The following is an 18,141-nucleotide window of genomic DNA, read 5'->3' as shown; positions in this document are numbered from 1 at the left end:
GCCCTTGAGCTTCACAGAAAACGGCCTAGGTAGGTACAAGGTCGGGTGCACGCGTGCACACAAGTTTGCAACCATACGCGTGGCGTAAAGATAAATGCCATTTTGTAGCAATGTTTGAATTGGATTGAGAGTAGCCCTGAGTACGTTCAATGATTGGTAAGGTTCTCATCACAGGTCTCGGTCTGAAGAGTTTATCCCGAATTAACGATCGGCCCTGGCTTTGGTGCAAGCGACTAGGTCCGGGACCCGTCTCGGGGGGAAGACTTGCTCCCACGCCGCCATGAACCTGACCAACTTCGACTCTTGATATGCTGGTGCGATAGCCTGTAGGCCATATGGCCTCCCGCTACTTTTGATGTATCCCAAAGGAACCGCGGCCATGGGATAGCCTATAACGCTTCAATATCAGCACTCGGACAAACAGCACAAGCATTACAGGCTCCCTTTACTCACGGGCTGCGACCGACACACCGGCAAAGTAGCTATCCGAGCAGCAAACCACCACATCCACGGCATGCTCGGATGTGATTTTGTCGATTCCTTCTGTTGCTCCCCAGCGCTTGCAATGTTCCAGCCACTCAGAAACATCCTCGTCTGGCTTTGAGTTATTGAGAAGTGTAGTGAGGAGGTCCTGGTTAGGGCTGTAGTCTGCATGAAGAAAGGTAAGACTGGCTTCATCGACCGGGAGTGTACTAATAAGGCGTACCTTTGTGAAGTTCAATGTCTGCGTTGTTTTCGTTGAACTTGATGATCCCCTCTAAGGTACGAACTTTGGAGACCTCAAGGCTATTCAGGTATCGTTCGAAACCGTTCTTTCCTTGCTGCACTAGTGAGGGGGGAGAAAGAAGGTTACTGAACCAATTGCTTGCATGGTATGTTCGCTCAAATTACTTACTTATCATGATGTTCATCAGATCGTCGACGTTTGTGTCCCCAATCATGCACTCTTCGGGAGGTTGGAGGTACACGTCAACGATTTTCACGCCATTCTTGCGCAGCCGATCTTTTGCTTCCTGATACTCCGTAGCCTGCGAACTATCAGTAGCTGGTAAATCTTCCAAGGCAAGAGGGGTTTTACAGTTTGCTCAAAGTATTTCGGATCGCCGACCTGAGTATGGGCTGGCAGCCTCCATTTTTCAATGTCAACGAATCCCACTGAGACATCCTTCAGATTGACAGAGGATGCGAAAGAGGCCAGGTTAGAACCATCTTTCGTCACTGAAAGAGCGTCGCATACGAGGGCAACATCTAGAGCTGATTTCCCAAATGCACCAACCGTATCAAAGAAAGCATTTACCTCCATGATTCCGGCCAGTGGGACAGAGCCTGGAGTAAGCTTCAGTGCATACAAGGCAGCGGCAGCGGCAGGGGAGACCACAGAGCCGGATGTTTCTGTCCCAAGAGAAACAGGCGCAAAGCCACATGCAACACCGACGGCGAATCCAGTGGATGAGCCGGCGGGCGTCTGTGCAAGCAGTCAGTCAGGCATACATGAGGAAGATTTGTCAGTGCCACAAACAGTCTCGCCTCGAGATTTCTCCCCGATCTCGTACCCGGTTGGAATATATGCAGGCTCGCACATGCCCCCAATAGCAGACCACCCACTTACACCTCTGGTGACGTCAATTAGATCATTTCTTGGGGGTAGCACCCATGGTGTAATTGGCACTTACTTCAGCCCCACAAGTTCCTGTGGAATTGTTAGCATTGAAGCGCCGCGATGGCTGGGTATCAAACTTACCGTTAAGTTAGCTTTCCCCAGAATGATCAATCCACGATCGACCAACTGAGCACCTCTGGTTAGCAAAACCTTTTAAACATCGATGGGGAATGTTGTTTTACGTTGTCAACAACCGGGGCGTTGCCAGAAGGGCACGAATCACGGAGCGCGTATGAGCCAACGGTTGTGGGCATTCCAAGAGAGGGATCCGTTGCGAAATTGTCCTGGTGAGAAGGAAATGTCAGCATCGGGTTTGGACAAATGCTAAAACTGTTGAGAATAATTACCTTCAAGAGGACTGGAATCCCGTGCATTGGACCCCTCAGCTTTCCCTCCTGTCGCTCCTTATCAAGCCTAGCAGCGCAGGCAATGAGCTGGATTCTTGGCCGGGTCGAGATGATGGCTCTGCATTTCGCACCCTTGGTGTTGTGCGCCTCGATGTGCGACAGGTAGCATTCTACAATCTGCACGCTGCTGATTCCGCCCGATGTAAGGAGCTTTCGAAGGTCGTCCGCAGTGGTTCTCAGTACATCAAAAAACGGGAGCGACGACGGAATGGTGGATGCCATGGTTCCGGCCGCTCGATAAAAGGTTGTCCTGATGATGGCCACTAGGAAATACGGAATTCGAGTATTCGCGGATCTTCCTGGAGATGATAAGCGAGAAATAATCTCTGGGAGAGAAATGTAGTCAAAGGGAGCGAGGAAAAGAGTAACATTGGGGAAGGAAGAAAGGCGGATCTTGATCCGAAACTTTCTTACCGAAAAGCCACAGTGTGCACATGCGCATGCACAAAGCTACAGTGTGGGCACAATGGTAATGACACGGCCAGCTTCACGAAAATTTTGTCAATTATTTTACCATTGTCTTGTGCAAAGAAAGGCTTTGTACTTTGGGTGTCGCAGTTCGGTTAGACGAAATGTCGCAGACGTTCCCTTTCATGACCGCTACTAGTCGATCTGGCTGGATGAGTTCAGCTTCCATAGGAAATAGCTTGAACGGTCATCAGATAACGGTATCACGTTGTTATGGAAAGATGTTAAGCACGAGTTGCTCTTCCTAGAACACGATTAATAAAAATAATAATTACAACAAGGCGAGGAAGCGGGCCACGAAACCAAAGAGAAGGCGGTCCGAGGAGGTGGAAAGCACAATGTGGCCATTGCTAGGAATAAGCGTCACAGACCGCTAGAAATAGCGAAAAAGAAACTGGCTCTATGACCGTAAGCTGCTGATCAATGCAGGCCTTGTGCCGACTGGTGGTGGGGAGAAATTGATGCAAAATCATTGTCAGACTGACACCCTTCGCATCTTCTCCTCTATAGTCATCTCTCCCCCAAACCACGCTTTCATTTGACAGCCACAACCACATCACGCAATCCTAAGTTTCATTCTCCGGCTTTTGACCATATATGATAGTTCTGTATAAAGAATGAGCGTTGACTTTGGTGTTGTTACAGCGTGTTGACTTACACCTCTCCATAGGCATGAACATTCGGGTTCAGAAGCTCGTTCCGCATATCCACAAGGAACAGTTGTGCATCGTCAAAAGACCACTATATTCGTTAGCACGACACTCTGATGATGCGAATTGGGCGTCGGAAACTCACGCCTAGCATTTCGGTTAGGCCGCGGATGGAGAACCCTTCTAGCGCTTGCAGCAAAAACTGGCGATTCCAGGCTCCCCATCGCTTGAGCTTCTTGTCCTTTGGCCACGGTCCCAGAGGAAGCTTAAGTCTGCGCTCAGAGACACCACTTAGACCCGCTTCTCTCATGGCGTCGGCTGCCTTGTCACCGTAGAAAAACGTCTTGCCGGTAAGTTCTCCGATCTTCTCAAAGACCTCTACCCACTTATAAAGCGGAGAGGTAGGCTTCAAAGATCCGTCGTCGGATTTGCACTTGCCCCATAATTCAACGTGCTCAATAAATCCACCTGGCTTTAGGGTTCTATTTTGCTATTAGGATGCCGTGGTTCGAGGCGAGGTGAACAACTCACCGCAACGCCTTTTTATGCAGCTCGATCCAATCAGGGATACATCCTGTCATGCTGCGGATGTGAATAAAGTCAAAGTTGTCAGTCGGGTAAGTCCATTCCTGGTTGATATCATCGACCTCAAATTTGCAGTTGGGTGGAACAAAGCTGGGCTGAATTGGCGACAGATCCACGCCAATGACTTCAGCAGATGGATGTTCATCAGCAAACTCACTAAGGGAGATATCAATAACGAGCCACTGGAATCAGATCATGTTGAAGACTCACATGGCCCAGATACCTGTACCACAGCCCAAATCGAGAACTGCCTGCGCCTTGGGTAAGCATCTAAGCATCTCCGGGGAATACGGTAAGGCAACAAACTTGAGGAGTATCACTGATTGGTGCTTCGTAGAGATTACCGTCCAAGATAATACGGAACATCTCGTGCCTAAAACATGTTGGCCGGCGGTTTAGAAAAATGGGACATGGACTGACATGAGGTCTTCAGCGTCTTGCTGGCGATCGTCGTTCGGGGCCCTTGTAGAGGGTGAATATTTCAACGTAAGAGATGACACACAATAAATAGTTACCAGTATTCCCCATCATTATAGGCGTGGTATCGACGTCCGTTCTCCCATTTGTAGTTCAAAATTGATGATCTCAACGACTGTGTGTCAGTGACGCGCGTCCTTCATCAAGGTTAGTTCCCGGCGTCTTGAAGACAGGATTACAAGAATGTCCTACCCCTCAGAATAGGTTGAGTCAGTATCATCGTCCTATATCACGGCCATTAGTACAACAACAAGGCACGAGCCCATCGCGGAAGAAATATGGCGAGCGTACAACTTCAATGTGGTTGTCAATGGCCTCATCTGTGGAGTTTCCCGGCGCCTCAGGCGAGCGAGTGGGAGATCTGCCCGCCTTATCCGGAGACGGTGATTTCCGTGGCGAAGACATAGCCTGATGCTGAACAAAGCGACTTCTCGACAAACAATGGTTCGCGTGCGTGAGTTAAAACATGAATGAGGGGAAGAAGATCTCAGGACCCACAGAGAGTGATGACTGCAGGTTATGCTCAAATACTCCTGGTTATATGAATATACCAAGACATTATTTTCAGGGTTCTTTGTTGCATTTTAGTGGAGTTTGTGCTTCGGCAAAGTTGACATGATGTGATAATGCGTGTTGGCTGCATGTGTTAGTGTCATGCCACATTGCAACGGACCAACAGCCTACAACATCACCGTCGTACAGACGCTCGGCAATTTCATCAACATGGGAGTTTCCGCTGGTGGGTTAAAATGAAATTACCGGGGTTTTTTTCTTTTTGGGAGTTTCTTTCCCATAGTCTCGGCCGCATTGTACTGCTTCGAGATGTTCTGAAAGTGCTGTTGGTAACTGTCTATTAACCTTGAAATCTGTGGTCGGCATGTGACATGTCATAAGAGAAGGCCACGTCACGCCTATAAAACCTTTTCCAGTGGGATCCGCGCTTTGGAGTGCACTCTTGGCGTCCATGACTGGGGGCTGCCTCCCCGCGTCTGCGGAATAGCTCATCCTGGCACTACAGAAACTTCTCCGTGCCAAGGACGACGCCGTCTGTGCATATGCTGCCATTGGGCGGGATATCTACAGCTACGACTATGCCCACGTTACTTGAAGTCGACTCTTGTGAAAGGTTCACATAGAAGAGCCTTACTTCCCAGAACACCTGGCGCAAGAGGCAAGCACGAGAAGGCCTGTCAGAGACACCTCCGACAACACGAATTGCCACCGCCGTCAAAAGGAAGTTGACTCTGGAGGGAACCACCACGGGCAATTATTCTCTATACCGTATTCCCTAGGTCGACCGTGCAAATGAGTTCTGTCTTCCGCTTCCCCAAAAATGGCTTCCAGAAAGAGCAGCAAAATATTGGGGGCAACGAAATTGCATCACAACTCAGGCTATCTTCAAAGCTTCGCGTACCTTTCTGGCATGCCCAAGCGCAAGACCAAGTACCACCTTCACCAACGTAGTGAATGATCTATAATCCGCGGTCCGTTCGATGGGTTACTAGCATTCTCTTTCTGAGATGTTCATAACCCCTTCAATTTTACGTTTATACTCCGCGAAGAACCAGGCACATTTCACAAGCTTCTGAAAGACAGCTAGGACTGGAACATTTTCTCCATTGGAAAGAGGTTTAAGTATGCCATCGCGTCCAGAGGGGGTTTTATGGGGAAGAAAATGAACTGCATCTTAACAGTGAGTGCACGAGGCACTAAGCACTGAAACTAAGGGCACGCCGGGTGATAAGTCAGATGAATTTTCAAATTTAACCGAGTTAGCTTATTCATCGCCTAGCACCTAAGTCAAGATCATGAAGGTTGGGAAAGCTTCAAGAAAAGTGTCTCCTCTATCTTCCTGGAATCCTAATATCATCATGGGCCGTATTTCTGGATGTGAGATATTTCTATCAATCGCCGCCCATTCTAATGCCCTGGGACTTAGAGAACCCTAGATACTAAGCTAGCCTCCTTAGGGAAAGCTCTGTAAAATTAGTATCAGTTCACACAACAATTATAACCAAGGCTTTGAGAAAGGTTTCGTTATATCTTCTAGATAAGTTCATGACCTTCATTGTGGCTGGAAATTTTACACTGTAAGAAATGAGCATGACCCCTAATTTGGAGCTATAAATACCCTGATACCAGATGTTGAAAACTGGGACTCAGACTCGTTACAGATCCTGACGGGCTCTAGGGTAGCCTCGAATTCCTAGTGTGATCAACACTAGCTGTACGGTGTAGCCACAGAGATATCGCAAGTTGCCAAGAGACAATGAAATTGGTTATCGGCCAGGAACCTGAGCCTTTGACGTGCGCAGAAAAAGTGAAGTCTAATTTCTCATCTGCTGAGGCATTACTAAATGGGGCATTGGCCGTGGATTCTTTGCAAGGGCATGCGAGCTATGGCTAGAATAATGGAACTGTATCCTTTCATTCAACACAGGTCCTATACCCTACCAACCTCCTCCAGGAGTTCTTCTACCATTGCTCCAGTCCAGGAACGCTCGTTCGGTGGTCTATAATCGCTCCGATACATACTGCTCGTCTGTACTGGATCCATGTCCCCTCCAAAGTCAAAGAAATCAAGGTCAAGCCGGAGCCTTGGCTCCTCCTCGTCCACAAGTCTAACACTATTCGTATCTGTTTGGCCACGGTGATTGGGCGGTTCTAATGGCCTCGGGACATTCATCACGCCTCCATAATAACCGTCCTCTAATAACAGCACTCGTGGCAGTTCCTCGCTACCTACGTACCGTCCACGAGAGAGGCTTATATCCACCGTGAAAGCTAGACGAAGGTAGGCCCGAGGTTGATTGACCAAGATAGTGAGCCAGTCTTTTATCTCCGTTGTTGTTGAGAGGAGTTGAGTAGTAGGCATCTGCTCCGACATCTCTGTAGATTCGAATGGGCATTTCTCTAATGACGAAAGAGTCGTTGCCGAGGCGACACTTGGTGGAATATCCACAGAAGCAATTGCCTTGTTGATAGTGTTGAGGGCCGTATGCGCGCCGGCGTATTTCTCACGACAGAGCTGCATAGCATGATTGCTTAATCGCAACTGAGTATCTTTGGTGGTATTCTTCATCCTCGTAGAGCGTATATCGATCGTGTTCAGAATAATGGGAAGTGCTAGATACGCGACACTAAGAAGGGTCAGCTAGGTACAGAAGGAAGTCCTTGATGGGGAAGAAAGACGCACGCGCTGACAGGAAGATACTGGGCAACGTTTTGATGAACAAACGAACCAACAATACGTGATATTTGGGCGACGGAGAGGTGTATTTCGTTACCAAGCTCTCGAGTGCTTAGGGCATTTGGTTCTGGACAATTGGCCTGGAGGGCGAGACACTCGTATTGACAGAGGGCTGCACGAGCGGACCTAAACCGATAAAGTCAAAATAGTCAATCTTGAAAGAGCGTAGACCTTGTAACTGACCAGTAATAAATCTGCGTCAAGCCCCAGAACAGGCGCACTGATGGATGTGGTGCTGGACTTGAATCTGATGCTAGGACCAAAGCCTCAGACTTCGTTTCCCAGACAATCAATTCATCTCTCAGACGTTTCGTCACTGCTGGCATAGCCATTAATGAGTTATGGTCCAGAGAATTTATCGGGTAAACCAGCGCTAAGATGTCAGTCAGAAGAATAGCAAGATTAACTTGAGCTTCCATGACACGAGCTAGGTTGCGCTTGGTGTCGCTCCCATAGACTCGCGAGGTCTCAAATTCGCCCTGAAGGTCTGCTTCGGTGAAAGGTTCTTGGTCGAAATCGAAATTGTAACGACTGATTTGAATCGATCTCCTCACTCCGAGAGGTAAAATCCGGTCTCGTATAATGCAGCACCTACTTCAAGTCAATTATATGGAACCACAGATCATTGACCTCAATACGAACCACCACAGCCTTTTCCGCTCCTGACGGACTTCAAGTGGCAAAGAGCATGATTGAGAGTACAGATGCGCCCGCTCTGCTTGTGCATATTGTATAGCGATGCGAAGCCAGAAAGTGTTCACAAGCTTTGCAATAGTGAGCAGGACAGATAGGTTTTTCGGGGGCACAATAAATACCGGTTCTCTGCCTGAGCAATAATAAGTCAATAGTAGAGCTCCTTGCGCTTTTGCGATGGGATCTGATATGACATCAAAATCGTAGAGTAGCTTCGCTCGGCGATACAACGAAGATCTCGCCTCCAAAGCATCTTTGAATCCCAGAAGCTTGGTGGTGTCCCTCGATACAAACTGTCTTGTCAGCAGCAGCTGCTACGGGCTTGAGATAGAAACTTACGCTAGAGGCGACAAATAGCATAGCCCGGAAGGTAAAGAGTGATATCTTTTTGGCTTGCTGATCAAGTTGCCCGTCGCCAAGATACATATTCCAAAAAGCACCTTCGTCTAGTATCGGTAGCATTGGATGAACATGGCGGAAGTACTCAACAACAAACTCATCGAGCACAGGCCTGGCGGGCAAGTGGAAGCAGCCCTTGGTCTCGAGGAACTTGAAGTCCGCCGTAGGTATGTGGGACAACGACCCAGTCGCCAGAAAGTCATGATACGAGAAGAGAATATCGGCATCGGACACTGTAGAGGATGATGGTTCTCGGAATGTGAAACCTGGGGTAGGAGAAGGACACTCTCTTCGAGAGTTAAGGTCCAAGGGGTATTCATCAGAGGGAGGTGTCACGGTGGCCGTATTCGGTGCGATTGTGGATTTTGTACTCAGGAGTATAGGCACCTGAGGGTCTTTATCCCGTATCTGCTCCGGTGATAGTGATGGAGCAAGAGTGGACCTTTTTCGCCGATCTAAATCCTCAGATATCAGTCATTGCTTTGCCCGATAGGATGGTCCGGGAACTGCGTCCGCACCTGAAACTGTACATGGCCGGCCATCCAGTCTACAATTCGTGCAAAGCTGCCCTTCTACTACTACGTCGCAGCGAACCTTCCGCTTTCGACATTCCAGACAGGCTCGGTGTGCTCGGCGGCGGCGGCGGATAATGCGTTTCTTTGTATCTGATTGCTGGTCTCCCTGCCGCGTGGGAGAGGCTGGTCGTGGGAGCGACAGGGCATCCTGTTCCGACTCCGAACAGTCCGGGTCGGTAAGAAAATCTTCAAGGTCGAGCTCGGCCATATCTTGGCGCGACAGATACAGAGGGAAGCACGAGTTGCGGGGCTGAAGGACGATGTTGAGAAGGGATGGGGGAAATGTCCGGGGGTGTTAATCAAGACGCCGGCAGTATCGGCATATAGCAAGTGGACTTTAATGGCAGGGGTCCACAACCCATCCACACTGGACTACCGGTACACTATCTGGTAGCCCTTTTCCGAGATGCGGGGATGATGAAAGATGCAGGCTGTTGAAGGGCGACAAGGACGCGCCCAAACTTTGGGTAAGGACATTTACCTTGGGACACAATACACTACTCTGTACTAGGGAGTCAGCGCGTACACACTGAGTCAGACTGAGTCAGTAATATTGGTATCAGCATTAACCAAAGAAGGGAAAACCTCTCTTATTCTAGTCGAGGGAGCCTACAAGGGTAAACTCTTTCTGGTCTTAGTGGCTTTAAGCCCCATTCCCCAAACTGACTACCCTACCTCCTTAGGCCCCAGGAAGATGCCCATAAACCGATACTCCTCGGTATTTCGGTACCCCAGAGTGCCCACTGGCATTGTGGCCAATAAGGCCCTTGTTACCCCAGATGAGGGTGCTGGTGCTTCCTCCACCCCCGCATTCTATGACTTAGACTAACGTACTCCAGATTTGATTGCTATGGTCTCGACTTTGTTGTTACGGTCCAGAGCCTCTTGTGATTGTCTGTGCTACACCATGTTATAAGATAGACGGGATTCCCCAGTGTCACATTGTAATTCACATTGCAATCCACATCCTTGTTTTGCTCTCTCGACTGAATACCTCAATCCACTCAGCCAGAACAACGCAGAATATTCCGTCTCAAAATGTCAGACCCTGGCAGCGAGAAGGCCCAGGTCTTCCATGACCCCAACGCATCCAGCGCCGAGGTGTTGGGCGACGATGATAAGAACCACCTCCACTTGCACAATACCCTTGCCTTCAAGGGCGACGACTCTGATGGAAGCGTCGTCTGGACCCCAAAATCGATTATTGCTGCAATTTCGCTTGGAGCACTTTATTCAGGTCAGTTATTCTGTCCCCAAAGAAGCACATTCCACTCGCTCACACACCAGAAAAGGTTCTCAAGTCAATCTGTACTTCGTTGGTGGAGCGTTGAGCTACATCGAGGCAGACCTTGGAGCCACGGCCAATGGGGTCTGGCTTCCAGTCAGTAACACCTTGGCCATTACCGCCGTGTCTCCATTCGTAGGCTATCTGCAAGATCTTCTCGGTCGTCGCGAGATTACTTTGGTGGGCTTGGTCATAGTCATGATAGGCCTTGCTCTTGTTGGGACCGCTCATTCATTCGGACAAGCTATAGCTGGCATGTCCCTGTCTGGAGCAGGTGCGGGCATTTGCGAATTGACGTCTCTTGCTGGGTCAGTTCATCTTCTACAGTTTGGAGGCCTCGGCGGATTCGCTAACGACTGAAAAGCATTTCCGATATCGTTCCCGTGAGACAACGAGGCCTATCCCTGGCTTTTGTGACGGCTTTCCTAATGCCATTTACTCCTTACGTACTGTACTCTCAGCTCCTATCCACACATGCGACATGGAGATGGACAATGTGGGTGACAATGTAAGTTACAAGTTCCGGCAGTATCATGTTGGAACCCTCATTAACCTCGACAGGATTTGGAACGGATTCGTACTCGTCGGTCTTACCTTTTCGTATTTCCCAAAAGATCACCCTCGCATGGAAGGAGTTTCGAAACGCGAAATTCTGAAGCAGATTGACTACGTCGGAGCTGTCCTGTCTGTTGTTGGAATCACTCTCCTGTAGGTTTCAAAATATACACCACCCAATGATTTTTTAGGAATTACGGCTAATCCATTACAGCCTTGTTGCTTTACAAGGAGGCGGATACACCCATCCATGGAAGAGTGCCTATATTCTCGTTCAACTCATCCTGGGCATTCTACTCATTGCAGCCTGGATCATCTGGGAGTGGAAATTCGCAAAGAACCCAATGATTCCACGAGAACTCTTCGCAGGCCAGAAAATTGTGGGGGTGGCATTCTTCGTCGCCTTTGTCGCGGGACTCAACTTCTACTCTCTCATCAATTTCTTCCCTCTCACATTTTCTTCTGTTTACACTCCCGACCCAGTCCAGATTGGACTCAAAGGCCTGGGCTACGGTATCTCAGTAACGGCCGGAGCAGTATTCTTTAACTCTCTACTTTCCGTTAAGGCCATTCCCGCCAGCGCCTCATTAGCCATCTCAGCTATACTCATGAGTAAGTTTTCTCATTCATATACATGACAGTAATGCTGATACGTTCTAAAACAGCTGCATTTGGCGGTGCTCTATCCGCAACTACTCCTGAAAACCCCAAGTTCACCGTGGCCATGGGAACCATCGCCGGATTCGGTGTCGGAGGCCTCCTTGTCCCAGCTGCAACAGTTGCTATGATTGTCGTGCCAGACTCGCTGCTAGCGACCACAGCCGCGCTCTCTCTGTCTATCCGTACCCTTGGCGGCTCGATTGGCTACACTATCTACTACAACATCTTCGTCCACAAGCTCACAGGAATCCTCCCAACAACGGTTGCCGAATATGCAGTTAAAGCTGGTTTGGCACCAGAAGATGCCAAGGTGTTCGTGGGAACGCTTCTCACTGCGCCAGCCAACATTACGACTGTGCCTGGATTCACTCCCGACATCCTACAGGCGGCCGAGGTTGGAGTCAGGTGGGCTTATTCAGGCGCGTTGAAGTATGTTTGGTATGCCAGTATTCCATTTGGCATCGTGACAATCATTGCAGCTGCCTTCCTGCCTTCTATTAAGAAGTACCAGACCAACCGAGTTGCTGTTTCTCTGTAAGGGCCAAATGATATCACCAGGCTTCCAACTGCAAATCTAGAGCAGAATATGGGATACTAGTTTATATCATCTAATTAACAGTCGCTGTGACAGGCGGTCAATGAGTTTCGGGCTTGCCAGTCGCTAGCATGGATGTAATAGGGATAAATAGGGGTGGAAGCTGCATACAGAAGAAGGAATCATTATTGTATCTTTCTTTGACTATTCTTTTCAGTCAGAGAGATGGAAGTCTCTCAGACCTTATTGTCAGAGTTAATACAGACCCTTAACCGTTGTGTTAAGAGATTTCTATAAAACATTTGCAACACCCTTAACAATCCTCACCCGACCTCAGTCTTCTATATCACCAATTAATCGGCCGCTGCGGTTATTTTTCAATACTTACTACTATCTTTTCCCACCGAAGACTTCTAAAGTATCCGACTAAATGTTTCTCTATTGAGAGGTCTAAGTCGCAGGTCTCTTAGACTACAAACGCGTAGTCTGGGGCAGCTTCGGGCCGACCTAGCGAAAAGCTTGTGCGATGCTTTCCTCTGCATCCCTCTAAGAGAGGTTGTTGAGTTGGGTGTTGGCTATCGTCCCTTCCCACCGCCAAGTCGACAGAGTTCGGCTTAACCTTCAGGATGGTTCGATATGTAATAGGCGATGAGGGATTTGTGATACCTGTCTAGATTACTCATTGCTTTTCATTCTTTCAAGGTTCTGTTGTTATTGCTTCTTTCTACTATCGGAGACTTACACCTGACAAACTGCGTAATTCGGGCATCAGTATTTAGAGACGCCCAGGGCTCTTGTGCACAATATTCTAGTAATTCTATTTCTTGCTCTACACCGCGTAAAGGCAATGTCCCTCATAACCTCTTTATTGTTCTCTAGAGCGAGACCCTCCATCGCTTCCGAGAGATCTCTTGGACTTGCTTACTTGCCACCCATTTCCTTTCATAATGCACTTGGCTTAGTTGGCTTCAAATCTCGTATGACCTTTAACCGGCGCACAGTAATGATTTTCCGGCCTTGATGTCCAAGGCGCACTACTTGCATGCGTGACTGGAGAGCTTGAGGCCTAATCCACTTCAAAGAGCTTTCGGGTGTAAACACTCCGATTGCTAAGTCAAAGTCTTTGACGTCTTGGGATTAAAAAAAAAAAGGACTTGGGGTGGGCGGTCAGATGACGGCCCTGATGAAAGTAGAATGTCTGGTATGCCTGGCAAGTCTCCGCGTGGATGAGCCGAGCCTCATCTTCGTATCCTCAGGGTTATGATGGCATCCAGGCCACCCTTGAAATCATCACATCAAAAGGTTTGCTTAAGAAATGACTATCCAGCATGCAACCATGGTGCGGCGGTGGCAAATAACGAAGTCAAAAAAGCTATAAATGGTTCCCGACACAGCTCGGTGCTTCCAGTTCCGAACCTAATTCGGTTAGTGCATCTCGCTGGAGTTTAGATAACATCGGGGAAGGGGGAGGAGATCAGAATGCCTGCTTATCGACAATAAAGGAAGGCGCACATTGGCCCTCATAAAGAAATGCTAGGAGACAAATGAAGTTTTGAGCGCAATGAGCTATAGTGCTGTACAAAGTGGGCAACATGAAGTAGCCCCTATGAGCTATGATAGAAAATTTAGTTACAAGAGGCTAATGTTCTTTGAACTGGATCGGTCTATTTAAATCCGGCGGGGATTCCCAAGAGTACCTGTTGACGTGTTGGTAATAGTGCTTTAACAAGAACCCGTCGTTTTCAAGTCCGTAAGTCGTAAGACGCTTAATGTTTAATGTGGGTAATGAGGCTTTGTTTGGGGTAGCTCCACCCACCTACAGACTGCTAAGCCGCTTATAGTACGGAATGTCGAAGTTCCATGGTTAATTCCCAGAATAGCAAACGGATGGTGTCATCCCGCTGTCTCGAGGAGCAGGAAGCATCAACTACGCACCATTTCATCTCAATCAGTCTACTAATTGGCACTGAAAATTCCGTATCCATTGCAGGCTTAAGCGGAAGCAACGTGGAGTCACCTCATTTTGAGAGCGCGGCGGGGTAGTATCCCCCAACCTTTGCAGTATAAGAACATTACGTCCATTGAAACATCACTAGATGGCTTTGCAGGCAGAGCTCAGAAAGATGTCTCGAATCACTTCCTTCCTCGCCGGCTTTGCGGCACTTGTCTCTGCCGCGGAGCTTCAGCAAGTCACCTCTTTTGGGCCCAACCCTACCAACGTCTCCTTCTACCTCTATGTCCCCGATTCCTTTCGGCCCTCAGCTCCTCTCCTGGTCTATCCTCACTGGTGCCACGGAACGGCCCAAGATGCTTTCGAATTCAAACCATGGCGTTCACTAGCCGATGACTTGGGTTTCATCACCATCTACCCATCGTCGCCATGGACTGCAGACCACTGTTGGGATGTGTCTTCCACACAGACTCTTCATCATAATGCGGGAGGAGACTCACTCGGAATAGCCAGCATGGTCAGGTGGACTCTGGCCAACTACGACGTGGACGAAGACCGGGTCTTCGTGACAGGCATTAGCTCTGGCGCAATGATGACGAATGTCTTGATCGGCTCGTATCCAGAGTTATTTGCCGCCGGGTCTGCCTTGGCTGGAGTACCTTTCGGTTGCTACGCCGGTGACGGGTATGCCGTTTGGAATAGCGATTGTGCCACGGGTCAGATTGACCGAACCGGCAAAGAATGGGCGAAAATCGTCCATAACGCGTACCCAAAGTACAAGGGGCCCCGGCCGAAGATGCAGGTTCTCCACGGAACTGTTGACAACATCGTCAATGTTACCAACTACTACAACGAGGTCAAACTCTGGACCACTATTCTGCATACGGGAGCTAAACCCACTTTGATCGAGGAGAACAACCCGCAAACTAACTGGACAAAATACGTTTATGGTCACAAAGGGCTCTTTGAGAGTTTTCTGGCTGGAGGGGTGGATCACAATATCCCAGACGAAGCCGACGAGATCGTCAGATTCTTTGAGCTTGATTGTACTGGAAAACGTTGCTTCTCAAGGAAGTCTCTTCGAGGTCGTGGCAAACGTTATTGGAGGAGGTCGGTTTAAGGGCGGAAGTGTGCGGGTTACCCCGTGGATGATACCGGTGTCCATACTGATAAGCTCGGCCAAGAGAGGAATAGTCAGCAAAGGGGCGAAAGGATAATTCAAGCAAAGAATATACAGTTGGAAAAAAGGAAAAATAACTCTTTGCCCTCCCAGTTAATTTAAGCATCGTGATAGCTCACAGTAAAAACGAGAATAATAGCTGCAGTGGCGATACCGGTCGAATTAGCGGCCGAAAGCATATTGTAAAGCAGGGAAGTGTCTACAACTAACGGACGCCGAGGCCGCCGACAGAAAACACGGCGAGCACAACAATGTGCTGAACCCTAAGCCCCGAGACAGCCGAAGGGAACAGCGGCTGTAAAGTAACTAGCGTCACTTCAGTTTGTGGCTTTTCAAGGCAAACCTTCTTAAATCTCCGTAGGGGAGCCGGCGATATTGAACATTCCTTCGGCCCCCCGCGGATGTCCGAGACGGCGGCGATCGGCCCACCCACACCGCCCATACTAACATCCGGATGCCCAAATATAGTGGCTTGTACAGCCCTGCACAGCCTTCAATTAGAATCCGCGGCGCCCGGTAAGCTGGCTTTCATCGTCATGACCTTCTCTTCTTCTTCATCTTTCGACCGAGCTCTTGTAGCATGAACGTGCGCGGGGGGACTCAGGTGTATAAAGTCAGGCTGTTTTTTTTTAGGTAGGTACATAGTAGAATTTAATACAACACCGACATACTCGCTCTTGAAGATTCAATTGCGTTCATGGATCCCAAGTATAATAACTCGCTCCAGTCTTCTGTGAACGATGACTACAGCAACAATGCTTCTTTTATTCCATCCCCACATATGGCATCAATGAAAGGACAGTCCACAACGGTGCGAGAAAACCGCAAGCCAGGTCTCTATAATCGCTTTCACCACCTAAGTGCCAAGATGGCGGGCCCAGTCAATGGCTTCGCGAACAAGCTCGGATGCGAGGCCTTCATGCCTACCTCACTAGACAAAGAGTGCGATAAGGCAGCGCGAATATTAAAGTCGTTCTGTGGTATGTCTTGGTGCTGCACGCTAGACGGAAGGCTTGAAATTTGTCGGAAGAGATGCACTAACACCGTCTGCGTTGTCTATAGATGAAACAACTTTTGCCAACAATTCGTCTACGTCTCCAGACGAGGCATTATCAAGTCGGAAAGCAATAGTCAGAATTCCTCGACAAGTCATTACGTCCGCCGCAGGCCTTGCTATCTTCACTGCATTTCGGTCTGGGACACAATTCTCTTGGGGAAGTGGTTCTGGAGTTGTTGTAGCGCGGCGAACGGATGGGTCATGGTCGCCACCGTCTTCCTTTGCCGTGAACACTCTCAGTGTTGGCTTCATGTTCGCAATGGATATTTACGATTGTGTATGTGTCCTCCGGAATCCCGAAGCAGTCGCTGCATTCACCAACCCAAGGATTTCCTTTGGTGGTGAGATGGCTGTTACTGCTGGGCCGGTTGGTACTGGTGTTTACGTTGATTCGGCCATTAGTGGCGGCGGTATCAACGAGCCTATATGGAGCTATATGAAGAGTCGGGGCTTTTATGTCGGGGCACAAATTGACGGAACTATCATAACGGCGAGAGACAAGGCAAACGAGGACTTTTACGGGGTGGAGGTTACGGTTGCTTCTATTCTACAGGGTATGGTTCCAGCTAGAGGACCGTTGTGGCCTGAAGGATACTGGAGGTTAAATAATGTATTGCGAGAAATAGATAGTCGTACGTAAGAAGTGCTATGTTCGAGACTTGGATGCTGCCTCCACTACTATCGCCGATGATGGAGATACCAAAGTTTAGCATTATTCCAAAGATATCATGGCCGAGCGTGTCCTTCATGTAAACGCCGCTGCCTGTGTGGAAGCAGATCAGCGTTGGCTCTTCCGATGCAGAGAAATCATCTACGAATCGGTCTCTTCGGGTTCCTCGCGAAGACAGAAGTGATCGCAGTTCGTTGCTCGTCTTAGGGCCCTGTCCGCTGTTGGCCATTGTGCTGTCTTCAGAATCAATATTTATTTTATTGCTCCCCCTCGAAACCGAAAACGTCGGACCTCATCATCGAGTTTATATAGACGAAAGAACTTACATTCGTACAACCGACAACACCTCGCCCAAGCTTCGACACGTTCTTCCAAACAATATCTAAGCTCCTCTCCACTTACGCTTGTCGCCATGACTTGTGTTTCTAAGCTCGAACGCTGACAAAGGGGCAAAATTAAGTTTATTTTCCTGGCCTTGCCTTGGAAGTGAGATGTGCCCTAAACGGCCTTAGCTGCGAGAAAACATCGAACCCAGGCATGATATCCCGCTTCTAAGAAAATTCTACTCGTTTTCGCTTTGTTTTGCTGAGATGCGGCTTCCGAGGACCGCTTTAGATTCTTTGGCGGTCTGAGGAATGCTTCCACCCTGATCAGGTGACGTAGTAGCAATGTGCGTTCATCTGAAGTCATACGTTATAATTGGGTGTGATGAGCCCAAGTTAGGCACGCGAGTAGTTCGAAAAAGAGGCAAGCTGGGAAACAAAATGTTGAAATGAGAGCTTACGGATGTTATGATAAGTCTCACTGGCGGCTAAGGCGCGCGAAGCTCGTGTCCTGATGTGGATCGCGCATGTCGGCGATTGCCATTCAAATTAGGTGTGAATCGAGACGCCGGGTAAACTTAGCTGTGACGTGCTCATCAACAAGAGTTCATCAAGGCGTCATCCACTCTGACGTCGATAAGACCAGCCAGTGATGCATGACGTGATATCTCGGCCCGTAGTCCAACGGATTAAGAAGACTAAAAGAATCCGCAACATCCGAAGCCTCTAAATCCTTTAAAAGTGGATAATGGCTTGTAAAT

General features: G+C 48.7%; 6 protein-coding genes across 6 annotated transcripts; 3 read left to right on the top strand and 3 right to left on the bottom strand.

Annotated features, from left to right (window-relative positions):
* Window positions 1-118: 118 nt before the first annotated feature.
* Window positions 119-2,544, bottom strand: BGZ61DRAFT_584001 (amidase signature domain-containing protein). The gene is made up of 10 exons (XM_046256348.1): window positions 2,008-2,544; window positions 1,843-1,944; window positions 1,742-1,786; window positions 1,674-1,690; window positions 1,520-1,613; window positions 1,079-1,465; window positions 896-1,028; window positions 707-826; window positions 454-648; window positions 119-389 (listed from the first exon to the last, which is right to left on the bottom strand). The coding sequence occupies exons 1-10, from the start codon at window positions 2,287-2,289 to the stop codon at window positions 202-204; spliced, it is 1,563 nt and encodes a 520-aa protein (XP_046111011.1). The 5' UTR covers window positions 2,290-2,544; the 3' UTR covers window positions 119-201.
* Window positions 2,545-2,850: 306 nt separating this feature from the next.
* On the bottom strand, window positions 2,851-4,733 carry BGZ61DRAFT_441688 (S-adenosyl-L-methionine-dependent methyltransferase). Its single transcript, XM_046244621.1, has 10 exons — window positions 4,539-4,733; window positions 4,440-4,471; window positions 4,286-4,384; window positions 4,191-4,232; window positions 4,077-4,143; window positions 3,981-4,021; window positions 3,717-3,926; window positions 3,331-3,667; window positions 3,194-3,276; window positions 2,851-3,141 (listed from the first exon to the last, which is right to left on the bottom strand). The coding sequence occupies exons 1-10, from the start codon at window positions 4,650-4,652 to the stop codon at window positions 3,102-3,104; spliced, it is 1,065 nt and encodes a 354-aa protein (XP_046111010.1). The 5' UTR covers window positions 4,653-4,733; the 3' UTR covers window positions 2,851-3,101.
* A 1,957-nt stretch (window positions 4,734-6,690) lies between these two features.
* Window positions 6,691-9,372, bottom strand: BGZ61DRAFT_472568 (uncharacterized protein; the record flags this gene model as incomplete). The annotated part of the gene is made up of 6 exons (XM_046248357.1): window positions 6,691-7,387; window positions 7,444-7,623; window positions 7,681-8,088; window positions 8,140-8,483; window positions 8,530-8,997; window positions 9,184-9,372. 6 exons carry the CDS (start codon window positions 9,370-9,372, stop codon window positions 6,691-6,693), a joined length of 2,286 nt encoding a protein of 761 aa, XP_046111009.1.
* An 830-nt stretch (window positions 9,373-10,202) lies between these two features.
* Window positions 10,203-12,202, top strand: BGZ61DRAFT_472567 (major facilitator superfamily domain-containing protein; the record flags this gene model as incomplete). The annotated part of the gene is made up of 6 exons (XM_046248356.1): window positions 10,203-10,401; window positions 10,457-10,757; window positions 10,814-10,957; window positions 11,011-11,157; window positions 11,219-11,616; window positions 11,670-12,202. 6 exons carry the CDS (start codon window positions 10,203-10,205, stop codon window positions 12,200-12,202), a joined length of 1,722 nt encoding a protein of 573 aa, XP_046111008.1.
* A 2,120-nt stretch (window positions 12,203-14,322) lies between these two features.
* BGZ61DRAFT_340476 (feruloyl esterase B) lies at window positions 14,323-15,270 on the top strand (the record flags this gene model as incomplete). The annotated part of the gene is made up of 1 exon (XM_046239310.1): window positions 14,323-15,270. The coding sequence occupies one exon, from the start codon at window positions 14,323-14,325 to the stop codon at window positions 15,268-15,270; it is 948 nt and encodes a 315-aa protein (XP_046111007.1).
* Window positions 15,271-16,126: 856 nt separating this feature from the next.
* Window positions 16,127-17,027, top strand: BGZ61DRAFT_553985 (uncharacterized protein; the record flags this gene model as incomplete). The annotated part of the gene is made up of 2 exons (XM_046255564.1): window positions 16,127-16,310; window positions 16,393-17,027. The coding sequence occupies exons 1-2, from the start codon at window positions 16,199-16,201 to the stop codon at window positions 17,025-17,027; spliced, it is 747 nt and encodes a 248-aa protein (XP_046111006.1). The 5' UTR covers window positions 16,127-16,198.
* Window positions 17,028-18,141: the final 1,114 nt, after the last annotated feature.

The sequence above is a fragment of the Ilyonectria robusta genome (assembly GCF_021365365.1).
Source record: "Ilyonectria robusta strain PMI_751 chromosome Unknown BGZ61scaffold_2, whole genome shotgun sequence".
NCBI lineage: Eukaryota > Fungi > Ascomycota > Sordariomycetes > Hypocreales > Nectriaceae > Ilyonectria > Ilyonectria robusta.
The sequence above is the reverse complement of the archived record's forward strand: the minus strand, read 5'-3'. Positions and strand labels throughout refer to the sequence as shown.